We start from the raw sequence: 20,295 nt of genomic DNA on the forward strand, positions 1-20,295 counted from the left end.
AATGTGATCCTTCTATTATTTTTCAGAATTAATTATACACGTCGAGATAATCTGCATTCATAGCCAGTGGAATTGGAGTTTTACTAGAAAATGAAAACTACATTATTGTCATCGAAATGAAAATTTTTGTAAAGTGTACGAAGATGACGCATTAAGGTAAACTAACATTATTATCCTTCTTTACTTGAAATTGGGGGTATACGTACTACTATTTACTACAATTTTGTACAGTTTTGGAGGTATCTCAGTTATAATCTAATCAACTACTTATCTATTCATTTATTTAACTAAAAATATTTTTGTTGTTTATTTATAAAAAACAATGTGATGTATCAGAAAAGTTTGGTTGCTTAAAATAAATGTACAAATTATGCGAATCAAAGCCCAATACGAAATTGAAAACGATAGAGAAACGGAAAGACACGGAACATGCTTCAAGCACACACAGCATTCCAAAGTCACACAAAGACAGCCACCTCGAGTCCCTCAGTCGTCGTCTCCCAACTTTCTGTCGTGTCATCTCTTATTACATAATATCCCTCATTTTCTAATTCAGGTACATCACTAGCAGTCAATTCCTTATATTCTGTTGTACTTTTACTTAATTCTTCAACACTAGTACTTATTGTAGACTCAGTATTTGTACTTTTGTCTTCTCTACCTAAAACAAAACCCTTCTTTCTGTCTTTTAAATTATTTGTATTAGAAAAAATAATATTATCTATGGCATTTATTCCTAATGAAACATATTCATCAGTCTCTTTTGTATCAGTACTTAATCTTTCATTTTCGTCATAAATAATATCTCTATAATCTTCAGTAAAAGATTCAGTATCTTTTATTATTTCGTATTTTTCAGTAGTAGATTCTAAATCTGTCGCACTATTAGTGCTTGGTTCTGAAGTAGATTTAATGTTAATTGTATTTATTCCAACATAGCTCTTTTTATGATTTTTAGATGTCATTTTTACTTGTGATTTTTCTACTAAATGTAGTTCAATGTGTGATGTTTCTGTTGACGAAACTTCTTTATAGTTTGTCGTTGAGTAATCTGAATTTTCCTCTGTCCAAATCTCTGTATTGTTAACTGAAGTATTTGTTTCTTCATCGAATATCACATCTGTATCATCTTGACTAGTATTTGTGACTTCATAATTATTTATATTGGAATAAATTTCTGTGATGTTATCTACGGTATTGCCAAATGTAGACAATTTGGTAACTTCTGTAGAAAAATCTATATTTCCAGTGGACGCGTTTTCTGTACTTTGTGTAAAGTTGTACAAACTTTCGCTATTCTCGGTAACTAAGTTTGGTTCAGTTGTAACTGTTACATTGTCTTGCACGTCTGAATATGCAATAAATGATGCATTACTTTCTAGTTGTACAATATCGTATAATATGTCGTCATTACTTTCGGTAACATTATTTGGTTCAGTAGTAGTTGTCATGTTTTCAGAACTTTCGTTTTTATTTGTAAAAGAGACATAACTCTTTGTCGTGTACAAAGGTGTTGTAGTTACTTTACTATTGACACTATTCGGTTTATTATGAAGATTTTTTTCAATATATTTTTTCTCTGGTGTTCCTTTCTTTTCATCTTTCAGTAATGATAACAACGGATTATGAGTTATTATATTAGGTGGAATTGTTGTGATTTTTGAATTATATTCAGTGTTTACTTTACTTGTAAATGCAATGGTATTTCTATCTCCATTTTGATTGTCCTCGTCGCGTATATTGACTGCATTCTCTTTCACGTCTGTGTCCTCTTTATCGAGCTTAAAAATATTCATTATTATATCTAGTAATAAGTTCTTCTTAGGATAAATGTGTACTGTGTCATTCGTGGTTTTTGTTGAGTTATAACCTGGTTTCTTTTTTAGTTCTTGATCGACGTAGCGTACTATATCTTGAGTGTAGTTTTCAGGTGGCTCCCATTCATATTCGGGGTCGGGCGTGGGTTTAGTTGTGGTTGTGTTATTGAGATGATCTCTTAGTATAGGTCTCCAGGTGGTTAGTCCAGAGTTACTAACCGGATTACTGGTGGTATCCGTGCTGTTTTTGAAGTGGGGTTTAGTGTACTTGGCTATGGCCGGTCCCATAACTTCTTCTGTGTACTGCAGGAGGTTCTGGCACTTCTCGATGGTGTTGACGTCATTGGAGCTGCCCCAGATGATGAAGCCGGATGCGTTCGCTTTATAAAGCGTCTCGAGGACCGTATCAAGATCATTCTGGAAGGAAACGCAAATTGAGGTGATGATTACATTGCATTTTTGTTTTAAGTCATTGGGTGAAGTGGGTATTTCCTGTGCGAATTTCTTAATGCACAAGTTAAATTGGAGGATAATGTGGGACTGGACATTAATATTGCTTCCATTTATTTGAATTGCTAAATTGCACGACTTCAATTTATATTTTTACCAATGAAACTGTGCGTCGGAAAGCTTAATAAAAATGAATTACAGTTAATAGGCTGAATGAGACATTGTATTTTAGAAATATTATTTAGGTAAGTAAGCATTACTTGCAATGTCTTTACAGCTCATTGAAAAAAGTAGTCATCTGGCATAATGGCATAGTACTTACAGGTTTCTGTTAAATTTTTTTTTGAAGCAGTAGGAAGTCCATATCGCGGGACTCTGGGCATATGCCTGTGAGTGCTTAGTGGGAACGAGGGTAACAATTGCGGAACTATAAGTACTATAACTGTAATGTTTGTAACTTTGTCTAGGTTCTTTTTTTTATCCACAAAGAGGAAGCTCTTGGCCTGTATCTCACCTGATGGTAAGTGACGATCAGGCCGAAGGTGGAAGCGAGCTTCACCCGGAATCCTCAACCACGGGGGAACTGGCTATCTTACCTCTAACTGCCGGAACACAACAATGCTGTTAACATTGTTAAAACTGGTCTGTTAAAACAGAAAATCACAGAAGATCCTTACCTGACTGAGGAACCCGCCCTCCCGGTATCTAAACCAGAAGTATGGCAACACCGGCGTTCCAGCGCGTGCTTCCCGCCTCGCTTCTCGCACGCGTTCTCGCACCAACGCTGCCAGCGCGCGCCCGGTTATTTGTCGCGAGCTGTATACTGACGGGTAGAGAGCTGTCGATTCTGACCACAGCCAGTATGTCCTGGAAAGAAATGAGCATAATAAATAAATATTCTTCGATACTGTTAATACTGTGCCATTTATTCCGAATTGATGGCGGTTGGGGCAGTTCTCAACCGACCACGGACGGGAAAACGTAATGATTGTATGCAGGCTTCCTAATCGGTGGATCGAAGACCTAGTAGAGATTGCGGGAATATGCAGTTAAACTTAAGCTTACAGCTTGGCCAACGTGAATTTTCGGCCTGAGACAGAAAGAAGAATTTATTGTGGCTTTCCAAAATCCACCATTTAAAAATCGCTTCAGTAGTTTAAGGGTAACGTAACAGACAAACAGACGGAATTGTATTAATTTTCGACGCTCATCATAATCATTTTACTCGATTATGGCAATCCGCTACTGGATGTAAGCCACTGCCAAATAATGCCACAATGCACCATCTTCCCGTGATCTTTTGTATCCAGCCACTGCCAACTATCTTCTTTAGGCCCTTGGTTCATCGTTCAGGGAGGGATCTTTATCTAGCGGTTTCCTGTAAGGGCATCTGTCCACCTTGTGAATAGCATCCCCCTGCTCTGTTCTCACCGTTACCTATAGCCTATCTTTTCGACTTACTTATCGTTCTCCTGCTTGACTTTATCAGGACAGTGCTCCTCCATAGTGCCGGCGGCCATGTTGAAGCAGTACGAGAAGCCGTAGTAGCCCTACAGCGCGCGCGGCCGCATCTGCTTGGCCACCGAGAGAGTGGTCTGCATGAACGCGCGCTTCTTTGAAGCAAAAGTTCTCGACCAATCATGGACCAAACGTATTGTAGGCTCTCAACCCAGTAGACCATCGATACATCATCATTTCCAGCACATAGCACGGGACTATTCCCACCTCTCGTTCCCACCGCTGCAACTCCTGTGTAGCCAGGATCTACAGCTTGACCGCCAATAAAAACCCAACCAGCGAAGGTCACTTTTGTACCTCAATTGATCGTTGATACATCATCATTACCAGCATATAGCAGTCTACTGACAGAAATCAGGGAATCAGAAATCAGTCTCAAGGAAAGCCATAATGCACCGTCTCCCGCTTTTGCATCTAGCCGCTGCCAGTTATTTTTAGGACGTCAATCCATCGGATAGCAGCCTTCATCCAGCGGTTTCTTGCAACCTTTACCAAGGCATCTGTCCACCTTGTGAATAGCGTCCCTCTCTGCGCTTGCCGTTACCTATAGCCTCCATTCCAGAACCTTTCATTTCGACTTACTTATCGTTCTCCTGCTTGACTTTATCAGGACAGTGTTCCTCCATAGTGCCGGCGGCCATGTTGAAGCAGTACGGGAAGCCGTAGTACCCCCACAGCGCGCGCGGCCGCATCTGCTTGGCCACCGAGAGAGTGGTCTGCATGAACGCGCGACCGGCCTCTTCGAAGCGCTGGCGGGCCTAGAATTGAGGGTTTTGGTGTTAGTTACTTTACATTATCATCATCATCATTAGTATCCACTGCAAGAGGACGACGATTATGGTGCTTTTCGACCTTTAAACGGATTGTATAGAAAGTTGTTTTTTTTTTTGGGATCAGGCAGGGGGTGTAGTGTGAGTGTCAGTCAGTCAAACGCATTCGATATCGACTGCGTTAAAAAATATATGAAGATAGAAGATAAGAACAAGAACTAAAGTTCTTGAAAGTTTCCGCTAGGGGCGCTGTACGATCCCTCATACATTTAGGCTGGGTTGCATTAACTTACTTTAACTTTGACAAACGTCAAAAATCTGTCAAACTCCTTACACAAAACACCGGTTATCGTAATGGTGCGTCCACACTGGGCGAACGGGCTCGCGCGGCAAACTCGACATCCTGCTCACTCAAGAGCAGAGAGCTCAAGAGACCAGCGTGGACGCACCATAATAGTCAAAGTTAGATGGTGCAACTCAGCCTTAATATCACTTTTTTAGTATCATTCGATATCGAATGCGTTTGACGTAAACTCACACTACGCCCCCAGTTTGGGAATAAGGTTATGGGTAGGAATTAGGAAGTATATCCCTATCTCCAGGTTTCTGAATTGCGATTTTTAGCTTGAACGTGCTTATCTTCTACTTAAAAAATTATTAAGTCTATCGATCATCATCATCATCATTTCAGCCATAGGACGTCCACTGCTGAACATAGGCCTCCCCCAATGCTTTCCACTTTGATCGATTGGTAGCGGTCTACGTCCCGCGCTTCCCTGCTACCCTCACCTGTACCTGTCCACCTTGTAGGTGGACCGACCTTCAATTCTATTAAAAATGAATATTATTATAAGTAAGTAATGCTTTACTTACTTATAATAATATTCATTATTCATCTTCTGCACGAAGATGGTCGTCTAATTCACACGGAAAATGTGATATCATTCGTGCATTCGGAACAAAAAGATCATAGCCAAAAACAAACGAGTCCCGTGTTCCGGAGTTAATTCGTTCGCTAATTACAAATGACCCAACTATTTTAGTGCTAGTAACTCAGAAACCTTGACATGGGGCTATGATAAGAGACGCTAACTAGTGGCAATTATTATCATACTTCCGCCGCATCTAGCTCTATGTACGTAATCAACTGTTTCGGATGTAAACAGCGTTGATCTAGTAAATTGGACTAAGGGTTTTTTCCTACCAGATTTCAGGACGTCTCTAAAACCTTTAGCCTAGGCGCAGACCATCGATTTTTCGTCGGCCGATAGTTTAGTCGGGCAGTTGATCAGTATGGGCATGTAAGTGCGCACATTACACCGATTTGATTTGGCCGATTCTTCATACAAATTAAAATCGGGCCCAACTATCGGCCAACTAAAAATCGCAAGGGGGGATGGGTCATCGTAGGTGACTGTGGATGTCTATTTAAATAGGTAATAAAGCAGGTGATAGCTGACCCTAGATGATTGCAACGAATCTTATCAGAAGAATAATATTGATAAGTTCCAGCTACTTAAACTTCTATAGTAAGACAGGACAGATTACAACGCTAATATTTGACCCTTTTAAGAATGAATGGTCATTGTACCTTAAGCTTAATAAGCATCTTTGTTGAACATCATCAAAAATAAAATATCAGTGACAATACATTGTGTATCATAAACCCCTTCATTGTTAACGAAATGTGCTTCTTCTTCGAATACCTAATTATATTAAACCGTACCTACTCTTGATTTCCCAGAAAATTTTGTGACACGCAACGCTACGTGAGCATACTAAAAAAAATCTCTCCATTTTATAATCAGAAGTTTTGGTGCATCTAATGATTCGGAACAGTTACTTCAAAGCCATACCTTTGAAGTAACTGTAGTAAGTAACTGAGAATTATGGTCCAATTAGCCTAAAGAGTACCTATTTCGTCTCCGATTACTCAATAAATATGCGACCAAGAAATTTCTGATATTTTGCCACTTACCTACCTACAGGGGTCATACCATTTGTAAAGACAACAAAAAAAAATATCCTTGGGACATTTTACCTACACTGCGCTTCTAGTCCCAAACTAAGCAAAGCTTGTACTATGGGTACTAGACAACGGATATAAACGTACTTAAATACTTTTTTTTTAAATACATAACTACATATTATACATAGAAAACACCCAGTCGAATACAAACAAATATGTTTTAATGCACACAAATGTTTGTACTGTGCAGGAATCGAACCTGCAACCTCCTGAATAGTAGTCCGTTTCGAACCACTACACCAAACGGCCGACAAATATGATAATAGGTTATGAAGTCCATTGCACCCTAATAGTAACTTATTAGTAATCTGTGCCCTAATTAGGTGTCGAATTCTTCTGATAATTGATAGACCACTTAATGAAACCAAAATCAAACGTCCCAGTCCACTTGCATCCCAATCGGCGCCCGCGCATCTATTAGCACGCGTCGCGTCGCTTCATTATAATCTGAACCCTATGCCGCTATTTGGGTCGGCATGTGAGATGTTGCAACGCTCCTGGATTGTTCATTTGAGATAATTGCGTATGCAGTGTAACTAAGATGCCCATTCGGTGAAGATTTGTGTCAGATGTTAATCTGCTAGATCAGAATGTTTGAATATGTTCATCGGACTCTATGATTTTGAAATTAATGAGCACATACGAAAATGTCTAATGGAGCTCATTTAAAATTTAATTTTATTGATTTAGAATTGTAGATCATGATCGTAGCCCATCGTAGCCTCGTAGGACGTCCACCCACAAGGTAGACCGACGACCTCATAAAGGTAGCAGGAAGGATGCAGGCCGCTACCAATCGGTCATTATTATGGAAATCATTGGGGGAGGCCTATGTTCAGCAGTGGACGTCCTATGGCTGAAATGATGATGATGATAATGGGACGATTTCATTATAATTGATCATGAGATCATTTATGTACGAGACGTCTCCCAGCAGTTTTTTTAACTGTCACATCCAGGATTCGAACCTGGAACTCCTTGCTAAAGGCAAATCACTACGCGCTACGCCACTAAATACCGGTGACTGTGTCTTCATACAGTCTTAATGAAGTATAAACAAAAGGGTCCGTATGACGCAACTGTTAATGAATCAGATGCTGTAATTAACGAACCCATATTAGTTAATACTAAGCTCTGCCCTAATTACTGGATGATTGTTACGAGTGTTCAATTGAATTGTTGTTCACACTTCTATGAAAATGAAGTTTACAGGATTAAGAAAACCTTGACTAAACTTTATCGTCTATGAAAATGGAAATATACGACTTATGCAAATCTTTGTTAGTCCAGTCAATGAATGCCTTAACGACGGTGGAGAGAGAAATCCGTGGAACACAATTTCTGACCTCGGGACTTTATTTAGCCTAGTTAGGAGGTAAACATAGCAAAAGTCCCCGCCCTTAGCCCTTGAGCCGGCGGGGAGAGGGGGGTTTAAAGGTACCACTTTTCGGTTTTTCGCTTAATCCTCGGAAACTATGCGTCCTAGTGACATGAATACTATGAACCAAAAAAAGCTTATTCAGTTTGCTACAGGTGAGACCGTCAAGTTTTTCTATATCTTGTATAGTTTTTGCGGCATCTGCTCTAGAAGGTCTGTAAAATTGGAAATTTCATTGTTGTCTTACATGTTCCTTTCAGGAGAAAATCGACTAAATCAACATTGGCAAACACTATAGACATGCGGGAGCATGTTAAGCCTAGTTCTATGGAGGGNGTTTATTAAAATGTGTTTTTAGTAGTAGTTTAAGGTTAATTTACATTATTAACGAATAAAATCTTTATATTTTTGTTAAATCTTTAAAGATATTAAAAAAAAAGTCACTTTTACTTACTTTTTTTTAATTTTTCTGAACCTCATAACTTGTGAACGGGCAACTTTGGATGCGCGCTGATAGCGTAGGATTACAGTCAACAAGCCATAGAACAAGGCTCAAGTAGTTTCAAAGCAAGATCTGTCAAGGCTTAGTCGGAATCGACCACTTTATGTTTCATTCCATACAACGAAAATGGAAAATATTTTTTTCCAGTCAAACTATTGGTTTTAGAGAAAAACTTGTGCAGCATTTATTCATCAGAATAACGCAACCTATCGATAGGTAATTTTTGCAAATAGAAATTGTGAAAAAAATCGCTATGTCCATAAATCGCAATTTCGCTCCATAGTGGGGCGGGGACTTTTGCTAAGTTCACCTCCTAACTAGTCTAAATAAAGTCCTGAAGTCAGAAATTGTGTTCTACAGTTTTCCATCTATAACGCTTTATTGACTGGACTATGTCTATATTTTTGATATGTAAGCCTTGTTTTGGTTTTTACTTTGTCTACCTTTTCAGAGGACTTCTTATAAGTTTTATTCACGTTTAGCTTATCCTAACACCTCTTAATTTCAATTTCAAATTCATTTATTTCACTGAAATACACGTCCATTAGATGTTTGGACAACAATCAATCTCGTTACAGTGTATCTTGCCATGACTGGCATGTGAAAATTAGTATACTTAGGAGAACATGTCAAAATATTAGGGATAACATGTAAATAAATATCTTTATCTGGTTCTGAGAAGAAGTGGCGCGATGGCGGAAGAAATTCAATCTTTGTCATCTCCTTACATTCTTTAGAAGCCCTGGTTTGTCAAACTTAGGGTTTCTTCAACTTTTTTGTCATAAGTGGGTTTACCACTAAGTCTTGTTGTAGACGAGGATCGATCTGAGCTAATTTCAGTTATTTGCAATGTAGTTATGGAGTACGGGACTATTCCCACCTCTCGTTTCCACCGCTGCAAATCCTGTGTAGCCAGGATCTACAGCTTGACCGCCAATATAAACCCAACCAGTGAAGGTCAAGTTTGTCCCGGGGGAAAGGTAAACTGTTATTGGACAAGCAACGAAATTAATCAGAAGAACATAGGAGGTCCTGCGCTGCCCGCATCCAAGCTCTTCCCGCGACCTTTACCAGATCGTTGGTCCAACTAGTGGGAGGCCTGCTCCCGCTAAATCTTCTGGTCCGCGGTCGCTACTCTTGAACTTTTCTGCCCCAACGGCTATCGTCTCTACGAGCTATGTGCCCCGTCCGCTGCCATTTGATTTTAGCAATTCTGCGAGCTTTGGTTCTCCTGCGGATCTCCTCATTTCTGATTCGATCACGCAGGGAAACTCCGAGCATCGCCCTATGGGTGACCTTGAGCCTTCTTATAAGGCCCATGGTAAGTGACCACGTTTCAGATCCATTAACCAATAAATAGTAAGTACATACCCTGGCCTGTATAGCGCGTTCCGTCCAGAACCAGTGCAGCTTCCTCTCGATCTGATACGAGATGTCCTTGTACGGGATGAGGATGCCGAAGTTCTGGCGGAACACCGGCCGCCACGACTCGAAGTCGATGATGCCGATGCCTGGAATTTGCAAGAAAATGTGTGATTATTTGAAAATACTTCGAGCAGAGTCAGAGGTATCACAAAAAAAAAATGACGTTTTTTCTAAACATTCTTTTTTTGTGATGAACTTACTGTAGAAATCAATATTTATCTCTTGATGGCATCCTAGTCTTAAACGATACGCGTAGGTAGGTACCTACTGCTTGGTCTACAGGGTGGAAACGATAAGTGATCTCACTCGATTATTTCTAAACTATACAAGATATCGAAAAACTGTTTATTGATCCTGAAAGTGCTTCACAAGCTCTTTTAAACGGTACCAATAATAGGTTACAGAATAAACTAGAACTATCCGAAAATTCAATGTTTCCAGCTTCCATACTAAATGTATGCCAACCACACAATATATTAGAAGTGTAATTTATTTATTGTTAAATAGTAAACTTAAAAAGTTTGTTGAAATACTCATAACTTGCAAATTATTTGTGGAAAACATTAGATTTAGGCTTTACTTGCTATAATATTATCAAGAGATGAGTGCCATGACTGTGATAGTACTAATTGTATGGAAGATGGAAACATTAAATTTTTGGATAGATCCAATTTATTCTGTAAGCTATTGTTGATACCGTTGGATAGAACTCGTAAAGCACTTTTAGGATCAGTAACTAGTTTTGCGATATCTTGTGTAGTTTTTAATATTATGAAACTTTACCAAATGTATGGAACCTGGAAACATTGAATTTTCGGATATTTCCAGTTTATTCTGAGACCTATTATTACTACCGTTTGAAAGAGCTCGTGAAGCACTTTCAGGATCAGTAACCAGTTTTTCGATATCTTGTATAGTTTAGAAATAATCAAGTGAGATCACTTATCGTTTCCACCCTGTATAGGTCAGCCAGTAAGATAGGTAGATTTGAATCTGATCAATCTGAGATGAATGTTAAAGGAGAGGAAAAGGGATTTTATCCCATCTAAGTATGCTGAACCGCCATCAGTCCTTTTATAGCAACTATTATTATACTATTTTGTAGTGCTATTTCTGTCTTTTTTCCGTTTCTTTCTTTTAACTTTGTGAATAGGATATCATCAAAAATCACCAACAGAACGATTGTTTCTTTGTTTTCCGAGTGTAGACAGTATCAATAACCTAAGATTCCAAAGGTTATTCAGAAAAACAGAGGTGTTTCTCCTATGAGATGAGATTACGATTATTGAACAATATGCGTATTGTGTTTTCGCAATCTTTAAAGGATTATGAACTCTATTGTGTGATGCACTTCTACAGTCCGCGTCAATAATATCTTGAAAACATGGTACGAGTAATAGGTACCTAATTTTTGTCTTATTTTAATCCCCAAGAGGTATAATTTAAAAGGTTTGAGCTTTGAAAGGCTTAAGCACAACTTAAGTTTGAAAAGTAATTCTCAAACTTAAACCTGTGATTGATTGAATTTCTAATGAGTTAAGTAGGTAGGTAAGTCTGAATTTTGGTAGCTTCATCTCTAAACTTATGACTACCCGTACCTATTATCTAATTTACCAGAAACGAATAGATTTGGCATATTCCCCATGCTGACCAGACGGTTATAATCGTCTTTTAAATCCACGGGAGAGTGGAAGTGATCCTATTCTACCCTGCCTGAACACACAAAACTCATTTATTTTCTGTAAGTATCTAGGCTCTCAGAGAGCACTTTTACACGTCCCAACCACACCAACCCTACCACTGCTTCGGAAATATGGGCCAGTGCGAAGCAAAAACTTTGGTAGGTAGCTTAGGTAGTTTTTAAAAACAAAAGAAAATAGACTTGTAGGTGCTAAAAGTGGCGCGACCAGGAAATAATTTTTAGATGCCACATATTATTTGTGTGAAGTGTACCTACCTACTTAGGTAAGTAAATACTATGTTTACCTACGTACCTACACATACCTATTACTACTACTACTATGTAGATATGGTTATTTACACACGATAAACTGAGATAAAGTTTACGCCAACTGCCGAAGTGTTTTCGTCTCGGTGTCAATGAATCACAACCCAAACAATAACAGAAGGAAGGTCGCCAGTTTATGGAAAACTAGACGGGAAACGTACGTTAGTGGATTGATTGATTTATTGACATTACTATTCTTTAGCAAAATATTTTCATAAGCACCCCACGTATTCGAGGCTGCTGTGAACTCAAAAGATATTGCTGGGTTATCCGAGCAGAACAAAGGATTGCGGCTCTTAAGATACATTATTGGAAAGCAGATAGGAGACCAATCTACAGATTGGTTCCTTAGATTAAGATTTGAAGATTGCTAAAATCTTTGGATTGAAGATCGAATATGGAAATCGGGCGTTAGTGAGTAAACTCAAGCTTGGTTTACTGTAACAAGAATCCCATCAAAAACATAAATGTGAAATGAGAGCCAAGTTCAATGTTCCTAAATGATCCAAATGGTTCGTAATATTACACACGATGCTGCACGGTGCAGTTCTGTAACTGGAACTTGGCTTGTCGCGCTACCGTGTGTCTAGATAGGTCTGAAAACAGCTTACGCCAGTTCTTCTGACAACAACATACAATATTATTCTTGTTTCATCTTTAGTTTAGTACCTAAATAATGAATAACAATGTAAAATTGAACGTAATTTTAAAATTTTACCTAAGTCTCTTCATTTCGATATTGTATTTTCTGATTTAAGTTGCAATAAATTCAGCAAAGAGGTCCACAACCTTGGATTAATGTCTTGAGCTCAGAGTGAAATAAAATTTAAAAAAAAGTTGGCAACATGATGACATTCTGCGTAAAATGAAACGTCAAAATGCGGGATCATTAGCAGCATCTAAAAATAATATCCAATAATTCTAAAAAAATCTTAAATACATTTTAAATAGCATTCACTTAAGTTGAAGATCCTCAGTTTGGTTTCTATATTTAAATTAGTAATGGTTTTGACTAAATACTAACTTTGCAATATTCAACAATAAAAATAATAGAGGGTAAGCGAAAATAAAATGGAATTCCTTCGCAAAGTACGCAGCCACACCCGCTCTCGCCTCCATTCGTTGGTCGAGCGTATTACGAACTGGTGGAGTAATTTTGGTTTTAAAATGAATTTTGTAGTTGACAAATAGATTTCGTGATTTGTATTGAACAATTTAAAGTGAACTTTTGGAAAGAAGTTTTAGTGAATGTGCAAATTAAAGTTTCGATGGATTGACAATGATGAAATTCCGACAAAAAACAGGTACCTTCTTTAGCTCCTATTGCTGTATATTGCTACCTAGCGTACTTCTTGTATGTAACGTTTCGATAACTAGCTTAATAAGCTAGGGACTGGAATTCGCTGCATGCTGCTGTCTTTCCCGATCACTATAATCCGTTATGTAGGTTAGGCACTTACAGTGCAGATATTTTTATGTACCTACCATCCTAGACTGCATACCTACTGCATTTCCCATAACATTAGATGCAATCGCGCTCAAGTACTTAACCCTTGTTCTGCATAAAAAATTACCTACTTGGTTAATTAATTTTCCCTTTTTTGTTTGTTACAGGAGTGTGAAATTGTGTGTGAGGTGTCACAATGGAAAATCGAAGCTATAGCAGATTAGCAGTGGATGGCTGAAGCTGAATAGAAGGTACTTTATTTATATTTTTTTGGCTCTAAAATCATTTGTGTGGGTACTGAAATTATTTAAAATTGGTTCAATAAGTATTTGCTTATTCTAGACAGATGTGATTATGGCGCAAATACATGCTGGAAATTGATCGAGACGAATAGTGTAAACACGCACTTTGGTTAGTTTCGCCGTGTGTCGTCCATACTTCGATGTGCGGGCTCGCGCTTCGTCTCGGTCAATTTCCCGCATAGTGTAACTGCGCCATTAGGTAAGAAACATCCAGCTGTTGGCAAAATCAGGGAGGTTATCCTTTTATGACTATATTAATGAAAATTGGTTCAGAACCTTCTAGTTTAGGCGTAAGTACTTAAAGAGACAGCTAGACAAGAACTAACGGTGTATAGGTAGGTAGGTTACTTACCTACATGAATAGGTATCTTGGGAATGAGTTTGAGTAAAATAAGACGTGTAAACAGAAGTCGAATGTTGCGAGTCAAAGTCGAAAGCTTTTATTCAGTACTTAGTCCCTTTCAGGGCGCTTATACACGTCCCAAATAGTATAGCATAAATTGCCCTACCACCACTTCGGGACAACACATGGGACAACATTGGAGCAATAAAGAATTTGAATTTGAAATTTGAATTTGGGCTGGTGCTGAGAAGAAGAAACTTACACCTTAAGTAAAGCAGCAAATCGAACGCACACCGTTGAATAGAGCTCTGTGATTGGTTCGTGTGTCACCCCCTATGCGTCCACGCGCACTGTGGGACCTCATAGTAATGTTTGTGAATACGGGCGTTAGTCACCTTTGTGTGTTAATCTTTATTGTTTTTTTTCAGGACCAGACATCATAGTGAGAGGTGACTGAAAAGCTGCGCCCGCGCCGTTCCGTTAAGTAGCTGTTATAAGGTAAGTCATAGATAATAAGTTTCTTATTTTTTACCAACTTCAAGATTTTTCTTATTGCCTACATGATATCTTCGTTAACAGCCATTGTAATTGAAATGTTGTGCGCATTTTGCACTTTGACTTTGAATTTTCAGGTTTATGAATTTTCCTTTTACACACCTACCTATATGATTTAGCACATCTTAACTTTTTCTTTAGCTACTTAGTTAACACAGTCCTACGTGTCTACGTCAGACTAAAACACGTTATTTTAAAAGCCTTGTTTTTGCTTTCATTTCTTCTTTATTTGCCTTGCCCATTCTCATTTTATTTGGGGTCGGCCCTCCTTAGGTATCCCGTATCATGGGTTTTTGAAAAACAATATTCACTAAGATTATTAGATACTGATTGTTCGTATTAAATTCATTAACTTCAAGGTGTACAATTATCATGCCCTTATAATACTGTGTAGATAATGTCAAATTGAAAAATCGCGTGCGATAATACATTATGTACAAATGCGGGATGAAACCTTGTGCTGATCTACTTAATTTACATAAGTAATCAACACCTATGTGTCTCGGAATGTGGGCACAAAAACTTTAGGCCTATTTATTCAATTTAACTAAAAGTAATTTGTGAATTTACTTTACGCGTCGTTATAGGTGGCGCTGTTTGTCTATGAGTTTCAAACTGGTCGCGTCATGTGTGGTCTGTCAACGGACGATATGACAGAAACTTAAATGCAACTCAAAAGTAACTAGCAGTTGCAGTTTCGTTGCAGTTGCGTTTTGCCGTCTGTTTTGGGCCTCATGGCCGCTGTCTGACTGACTAGGTACAAAAGCTATGTCACCATTAATCTTCTAAACATGTATTTTATACAATTTCGTATGGTCTAAGACGTGTTGCCATAACAAAAACATAGGAAATAAGTAGTCAAGGCCTGCGCCCACTCAGCACATAGTATAGTTAGTATACTTGAGTATAGTGTTCAGACATTGTAGTATCGATCAGCGTGGGTGCCCTCACTCGCGTTACGCCGGCTGCATTCGATCCAATTGTTTAGATACGATTTTTATTTGTTTTTAAAAAAATAATCGAAAATGCGATTGGATATTTTAAACTTTGAAGCTTTGATGGTCGCTATCACGGAAGTGATATTTATAACTGTTTTGCACTTTTAAAATCTAAAAACAAATCAATAGTTCAAGGTTTATTACTTACTAACAAAGCCAGTCTAGACTAGATTTTGTGTTGACCCGAAATAACGTGATGATGTTTATGAAGAAATATTTTTTGATTGGGCTAATCGGTTTGTAAAATTTAGCCATAATATTATATCGTATTATTAGTGACTAGCTGGCCCGGCGAACTTCGTACCACCCATGTGTGTCAGAAATAATCTAGGCTAATTTTAATAATAGGCAAGAATTTTTCAAATTGGTACAGTAGTTTCGGAGCTTATTCAATTAAATTGAATCTTTCCTATTTATAATATAGAGGATATTATGGTACAGACAACGGCACGTGAAGCTAAACACTGTGACATCTTATTTAGTTGTGATAGGGGTTATTTTGCAACAGAAATATTGTAGTCTGATGAGCTGTCGTTTGTACATAGGGCTATGCGTTGAGTAGTCTTGAAATGAATAAATAAGTTATTGCTTTTGAAAATGAAATATTTTATTCAGCGACACAAAACAAGATCTTTTATTGAAACAAAACTAAAACTCAGCATCATGCCGAGGTGTCGTAACCACGACGCTGGTATTCCGTGGATACGTCTGTTGAATTTATTTCGTTATTTAAAGTAGTTAGAGTTTTTTTCCGCAGTATCGAACACGATGACCATAACGAGAGTGTAGGAGTGATAAATCACATAGCTGGACAATTAGAGTAGCCGAGCCATTCGCTCAAGGCTGCCCGCTTGGCATTGTGCTAGGTCAGAGGTTCGACTCTCAGCTGGACATATATCGTTTGCTCTAGTATTAGTAGAAATGTAACATTTTACTTGGCAGATTTTTCTTTGATTTTTTATCTGGGTTGGTTGATTGGTAGATTAATATAGGAATCTAGACTAAAATTAATCAGTTGACTTATGAATACTAAATTTAGATTATCACAATTCTATGGTTATTAATAAAGCTATACTTTGCGTTCTAATAAAAGTACAATTCGAAACTTTTTTATAACATTTCGGAGTTTGACTCTGGTCTGGAAACTTTATCATTGCTTACATTTGAGTAATTTTTTTTCAAATTGGGTCTGAACGTTTGATTACCTTAAATTAATAAAACATATCAATAAATCACTTGATTTTTAAAAGGACACATTGATTGATGCTGAAAGATGTAAGATTCACGTAACTACTTGTATTCCTTTGCATCATATTAAAAATATCAGCGCGTTTCTGAACGCAACCAGTCTTATTGTATACTTACTTACTTTGTTCTATGACTGTTATGTTATGGTTTTATCCCTGTTTTGTGCACCAAATAAAAAAACTAAAAAAAACAGGTTCTTTTCTAAGTCCCTTAGCATTCTAATTTAAAAAAACTTACCGCTAAACTGTTCATCTGGTATGCTTTGTTCTAACGCGTTTCTGAACGCAACCAAATGTTTCTCCAAGTCGCCCTCTTGCGGCACACCGCCGTTTCTGAATTTGAATTTCCCGCTCGTTTCGTTCTTCAAAAGCGCGGGAAACAGGCCCGGGTCGTACAGTATTGCCACCTTCTCGCCGCGGAAACTGTCAAAATAAGGTATTTTTGAATGTCTGTTGTGAGTTTTAGAACTTATTCGTTGGGTAAAATCCAAATACTGAGTAACCCAATTAATGTATGTTTTTGATAATGCTACAAATATTATTTAAAAAAAATGATTCTGTAGCTAATGAAAAATCAGTTTATATCCGTGGACTGAAAAAGATTGATACAACTCCGCTTTATCATTAACCCACCTGTCGCCGCTGTTCTGTATAATGCCACACTTCTCATAAAGCCCTGTGAAGGGAATCTTCTTAGACCGGCACTGCATGGTGGGCACGTTCCAGTATACCCTGAACGGTCTGGTGAACTCCCGACCTTATGTTATCTCAGTAAAGTTCAAAATATGTTAAAAATAATTACCTGTCGCCGCTGTTCTGGATTATCCCATACTTCTCATAAAGCCCTGTGAATGGAATCTTCTTGGACCGGCACTACATTGTGGGCACGTTCCAGTATACCCTGAAGGATCTGTGTTATCTCAGTAAAGTTCAAAATATGGTAAAAATAATTACCTGTCGCCGCTGTTCTGGATTATCCCAAACTTCTCATAAAGCCCTGTGAATGGAATCTTCTTGGACCGGCACTACATTGTGGGCACGTTCCAGTATACCCTGAAGGATCTGTGTTATCTCAGTAAAGTTCAAAATATGGTAAAAATAATTACCTGTCGCCGCTGTTCTGGATTATCCCAAACTTCTCATAAAGCCCTGTGAATGGAATCTTCTTGGACCGGCACTACATTGTGGGCACGTTCCAGTATACCCTGAAGGATCTGTGTTATCTCAGTAAAGTTCAAAATATGGTAAAAATAATTACCTGTCGCCGCTGTTCTGGATTATCCCAAACTTCTCATAAAGCCCTGTGAATGGAATCTTCTTGGACCGGCACTACATTGTGGGCACGTTCCAGTATACCCTGAAGGATCTGTGTTATCTCAGTAAAGTTCAAAATATGGTAAAAATAATTACCTGTCGCCGCTGTTCTGGATTATCCCAAACTTCTCATAAAGCCCTGTGAATGGAATCTTCTTGGACCGGCACTACATTGTGGGCACGTTCCAGTATACCCTGAAGGGCCTGGTGAACTCCCGACCTTATGTTATCTCAGTAAAGTTCAAATTATGGTAAAAATAATTACCTGTCGCCGCTGTTCTGGATGATCCCAAACTTGTCGTAGAGCCCCGTGAAAGGAATCTTCTTGGACCGGCACTGCATGGTGGGCACGTTCCAGTATACCCTGAAGGGCCTGGTGAACTCTCGCGGGGACTCTTCAGGCATCTCTATCACATAGTAGCTGTGGAAGAGAAATTAATGAGAACAGAGATATATGAAATTGCATTGGATGGAACTTCATGACCCAAAAATCCTCTCAACTGATAGGCATGACCATGTTAGGTTGATACATGAAGCATTAACATTAAAATGTATAAGAATTACAATCAAGAAGATGGATTTAACCTATCATCAGCGTGGAATCAGGTGATAACGAAGTGCAAATCGCGTTCTAGGCCGTCTTAAAGAAACTGACACTGTTAGTGTAGTTTGTCGGACTGACTGTACCACTGACGAAAATGTTTTTCTTGTAACCTTAACCAGAATTATTATTTAGTCTGCTTTGCAGGAGCACATCCACTTTTTACTATTGACCTTTACGACAACCATGGGAAAGAAGAGGGTTTTGGCTCACAGATGGGCATAGACACTTATTACGATGTAGGTACAGGTTAAGGAAGATTTTTCTCATAAAATCACCTGCATGTTACTAGTAGCACCATTAAATTTATCCATAAATCCATTTATCTTTGGGAATAAAGGGATAATAAATAACTAGTGCAAACTGGGTCGCGTAGTATGTAAGTAATACAATCAAGCACTGGTTATTGCCGAATGTGACATAACCACAAGTAGGACTATACCCAGTATAAGAATTCGCAGAAGTCTTGTTTATACAATGAAATTATTGAGTAATATACTCATAGTTCAGTAGTACCTAGAAATTTAAAAAAAGGATAAGCATTTACCTACATTCTTTAAACTATTTAGTTTTTGTCTGCAGCTTTGCCCTTTCGGCTCGGCATAGTAAATTTCATCGCCTATTTCATTCCCTAAATATACATTTTCGACAACCTTTTTGGTCCAAAAAATCTCTATGCCAAAATTCAACAGCAAAAATAAGTGCTAACATAATGGACACGGACAGTTACTTTCGACTGTACAATAATAATTATGGAGTTTTGGAGGTGTTTAGTCAAACATAAGATACTTAGGCTAAGTTGCACCAACTTACTTTAACAATAACCGGTGTTTTTGTATGGATTGGATGACAGATTTCTGACATTTGTTACAGTAAAATGGTGCAACTAAGCCTTATTTTATTTATTACTAGCTGAACCTTCCTCATGAATCACTCTACCTATTCAACCGCATCAAAATCCATTGCGTAGTTTAAAAGACCAAAGGATACATATTGACAGACAGCGGATAGCCACTTTGTTTTATACTATATTACTAGCTTTCCGCCCGCGGCTTCGCCCGCGTGGAATTTCGTCTGCCCCAGATAAACTTTATCGCGCGCGTCCCTGTTTCAAAAACTATCCTATATCCTATCCTAAATATCCTATACCCGGGACTCAAACAGACAGACAGAGTTACTTTCGCATTTATAATATTAGTATACTTAAATAGTATAGATGTAGTGAAAATACATAGTTCTACCATTCCTCTCTACACTACGTCATGATGTAACCCGGTTCATTGTTCTACGCAATGGAAATATGTGAAGCAAAGTCAAGGCGACAACACGACGAACACTGAATACGGTATTAGTTTGTTTCGAAGAAACTCGAACAATGCCTTCTTTTGGCGACAATCGTTGTGTGGGAAACTTGGAAGGGACGCCGATGTTAAGATACATACATTATGTAAAATGTTTTTTTGCATAAGAAGGCAGTGGCCTGCCTAATTCACGTATTTTGACACAATCAAACTCTTTTTGACGTTTAGAAGTCGTCCTATTGAAAAACAGTTCTAAATCCGTATTCACAAGGGTCATTTTGATAGAACCA

General features: G+C 38.2%; 1 protein-coding gene across 6 annotated transcripts in view; it reads right to left on the reverse strand.

Moving 5' to 3' along the window:
- Positions 1 to 20,295, reverse strand: part of LOC114358255 (hyaluronidase) — a 32,359-nt gene that overhangs the window by 1,510 nt on the left and 10,554 nt on the right. The window contains exons 2-7 of one of the 6 annotated variants that reach the window (XM_028312165.1): positions 18,369 to 18,524; positions 17,028 to 17,212; positions 9,836 to 9,975; positions 4,368 to 4,543; positions 2,945 to 3,134; positions 2,037 to 2,234 (exon numbers count right to left, since the gene is read on the reverse strand). In XM_028312165.1, the coding sequence (XP_028167966.1) occupies positions 2,037 to 2,234; positions 2,945 to 3,134; positions 4,368 to 4,543; positions 9,836 to 9,975; positions 17,028 to 17,212; positions 18,369 to 18,524 (1,045 nt within the window). Of the gene's footprint in view, positions 1 to 476; positions 2,235 to 2,944; positions 3,135 to 3,728; positions 3,878 to 4,367; positions 4,544 to 9,835; positions 9,976 to 17,027; positions 17,213 to 17,422; positions 17,539 to 17,591; positions 17,682 to 17,743; positions 17,831 to 18,368; positions 18,525 to 20,295 lie in introns of those variants that run through there. The other 5 variants (XM_028312158.1, XM_028312163.1, XM_028312160.1 and 2 more) reach the window with 5 other exon arrangements.

This window comes from Ostrinia furnacalis, unplaced genomic scaffold (genome assembly GCF_004193835.3).
Source record: "Ostrinia furnacalis isolate ACB-3 unplaced genomic scaffold, ASM419383v2 OfSCF3824, whole genome shotgun sequence".
Taxonomy (NCBI): domain Eukaryota; kingdom Metazoa; phylum Arthropoda; class Insecta; order Lepidoptera; family Crambidae; genus Ostrinia; species Ostrinia furnacalis.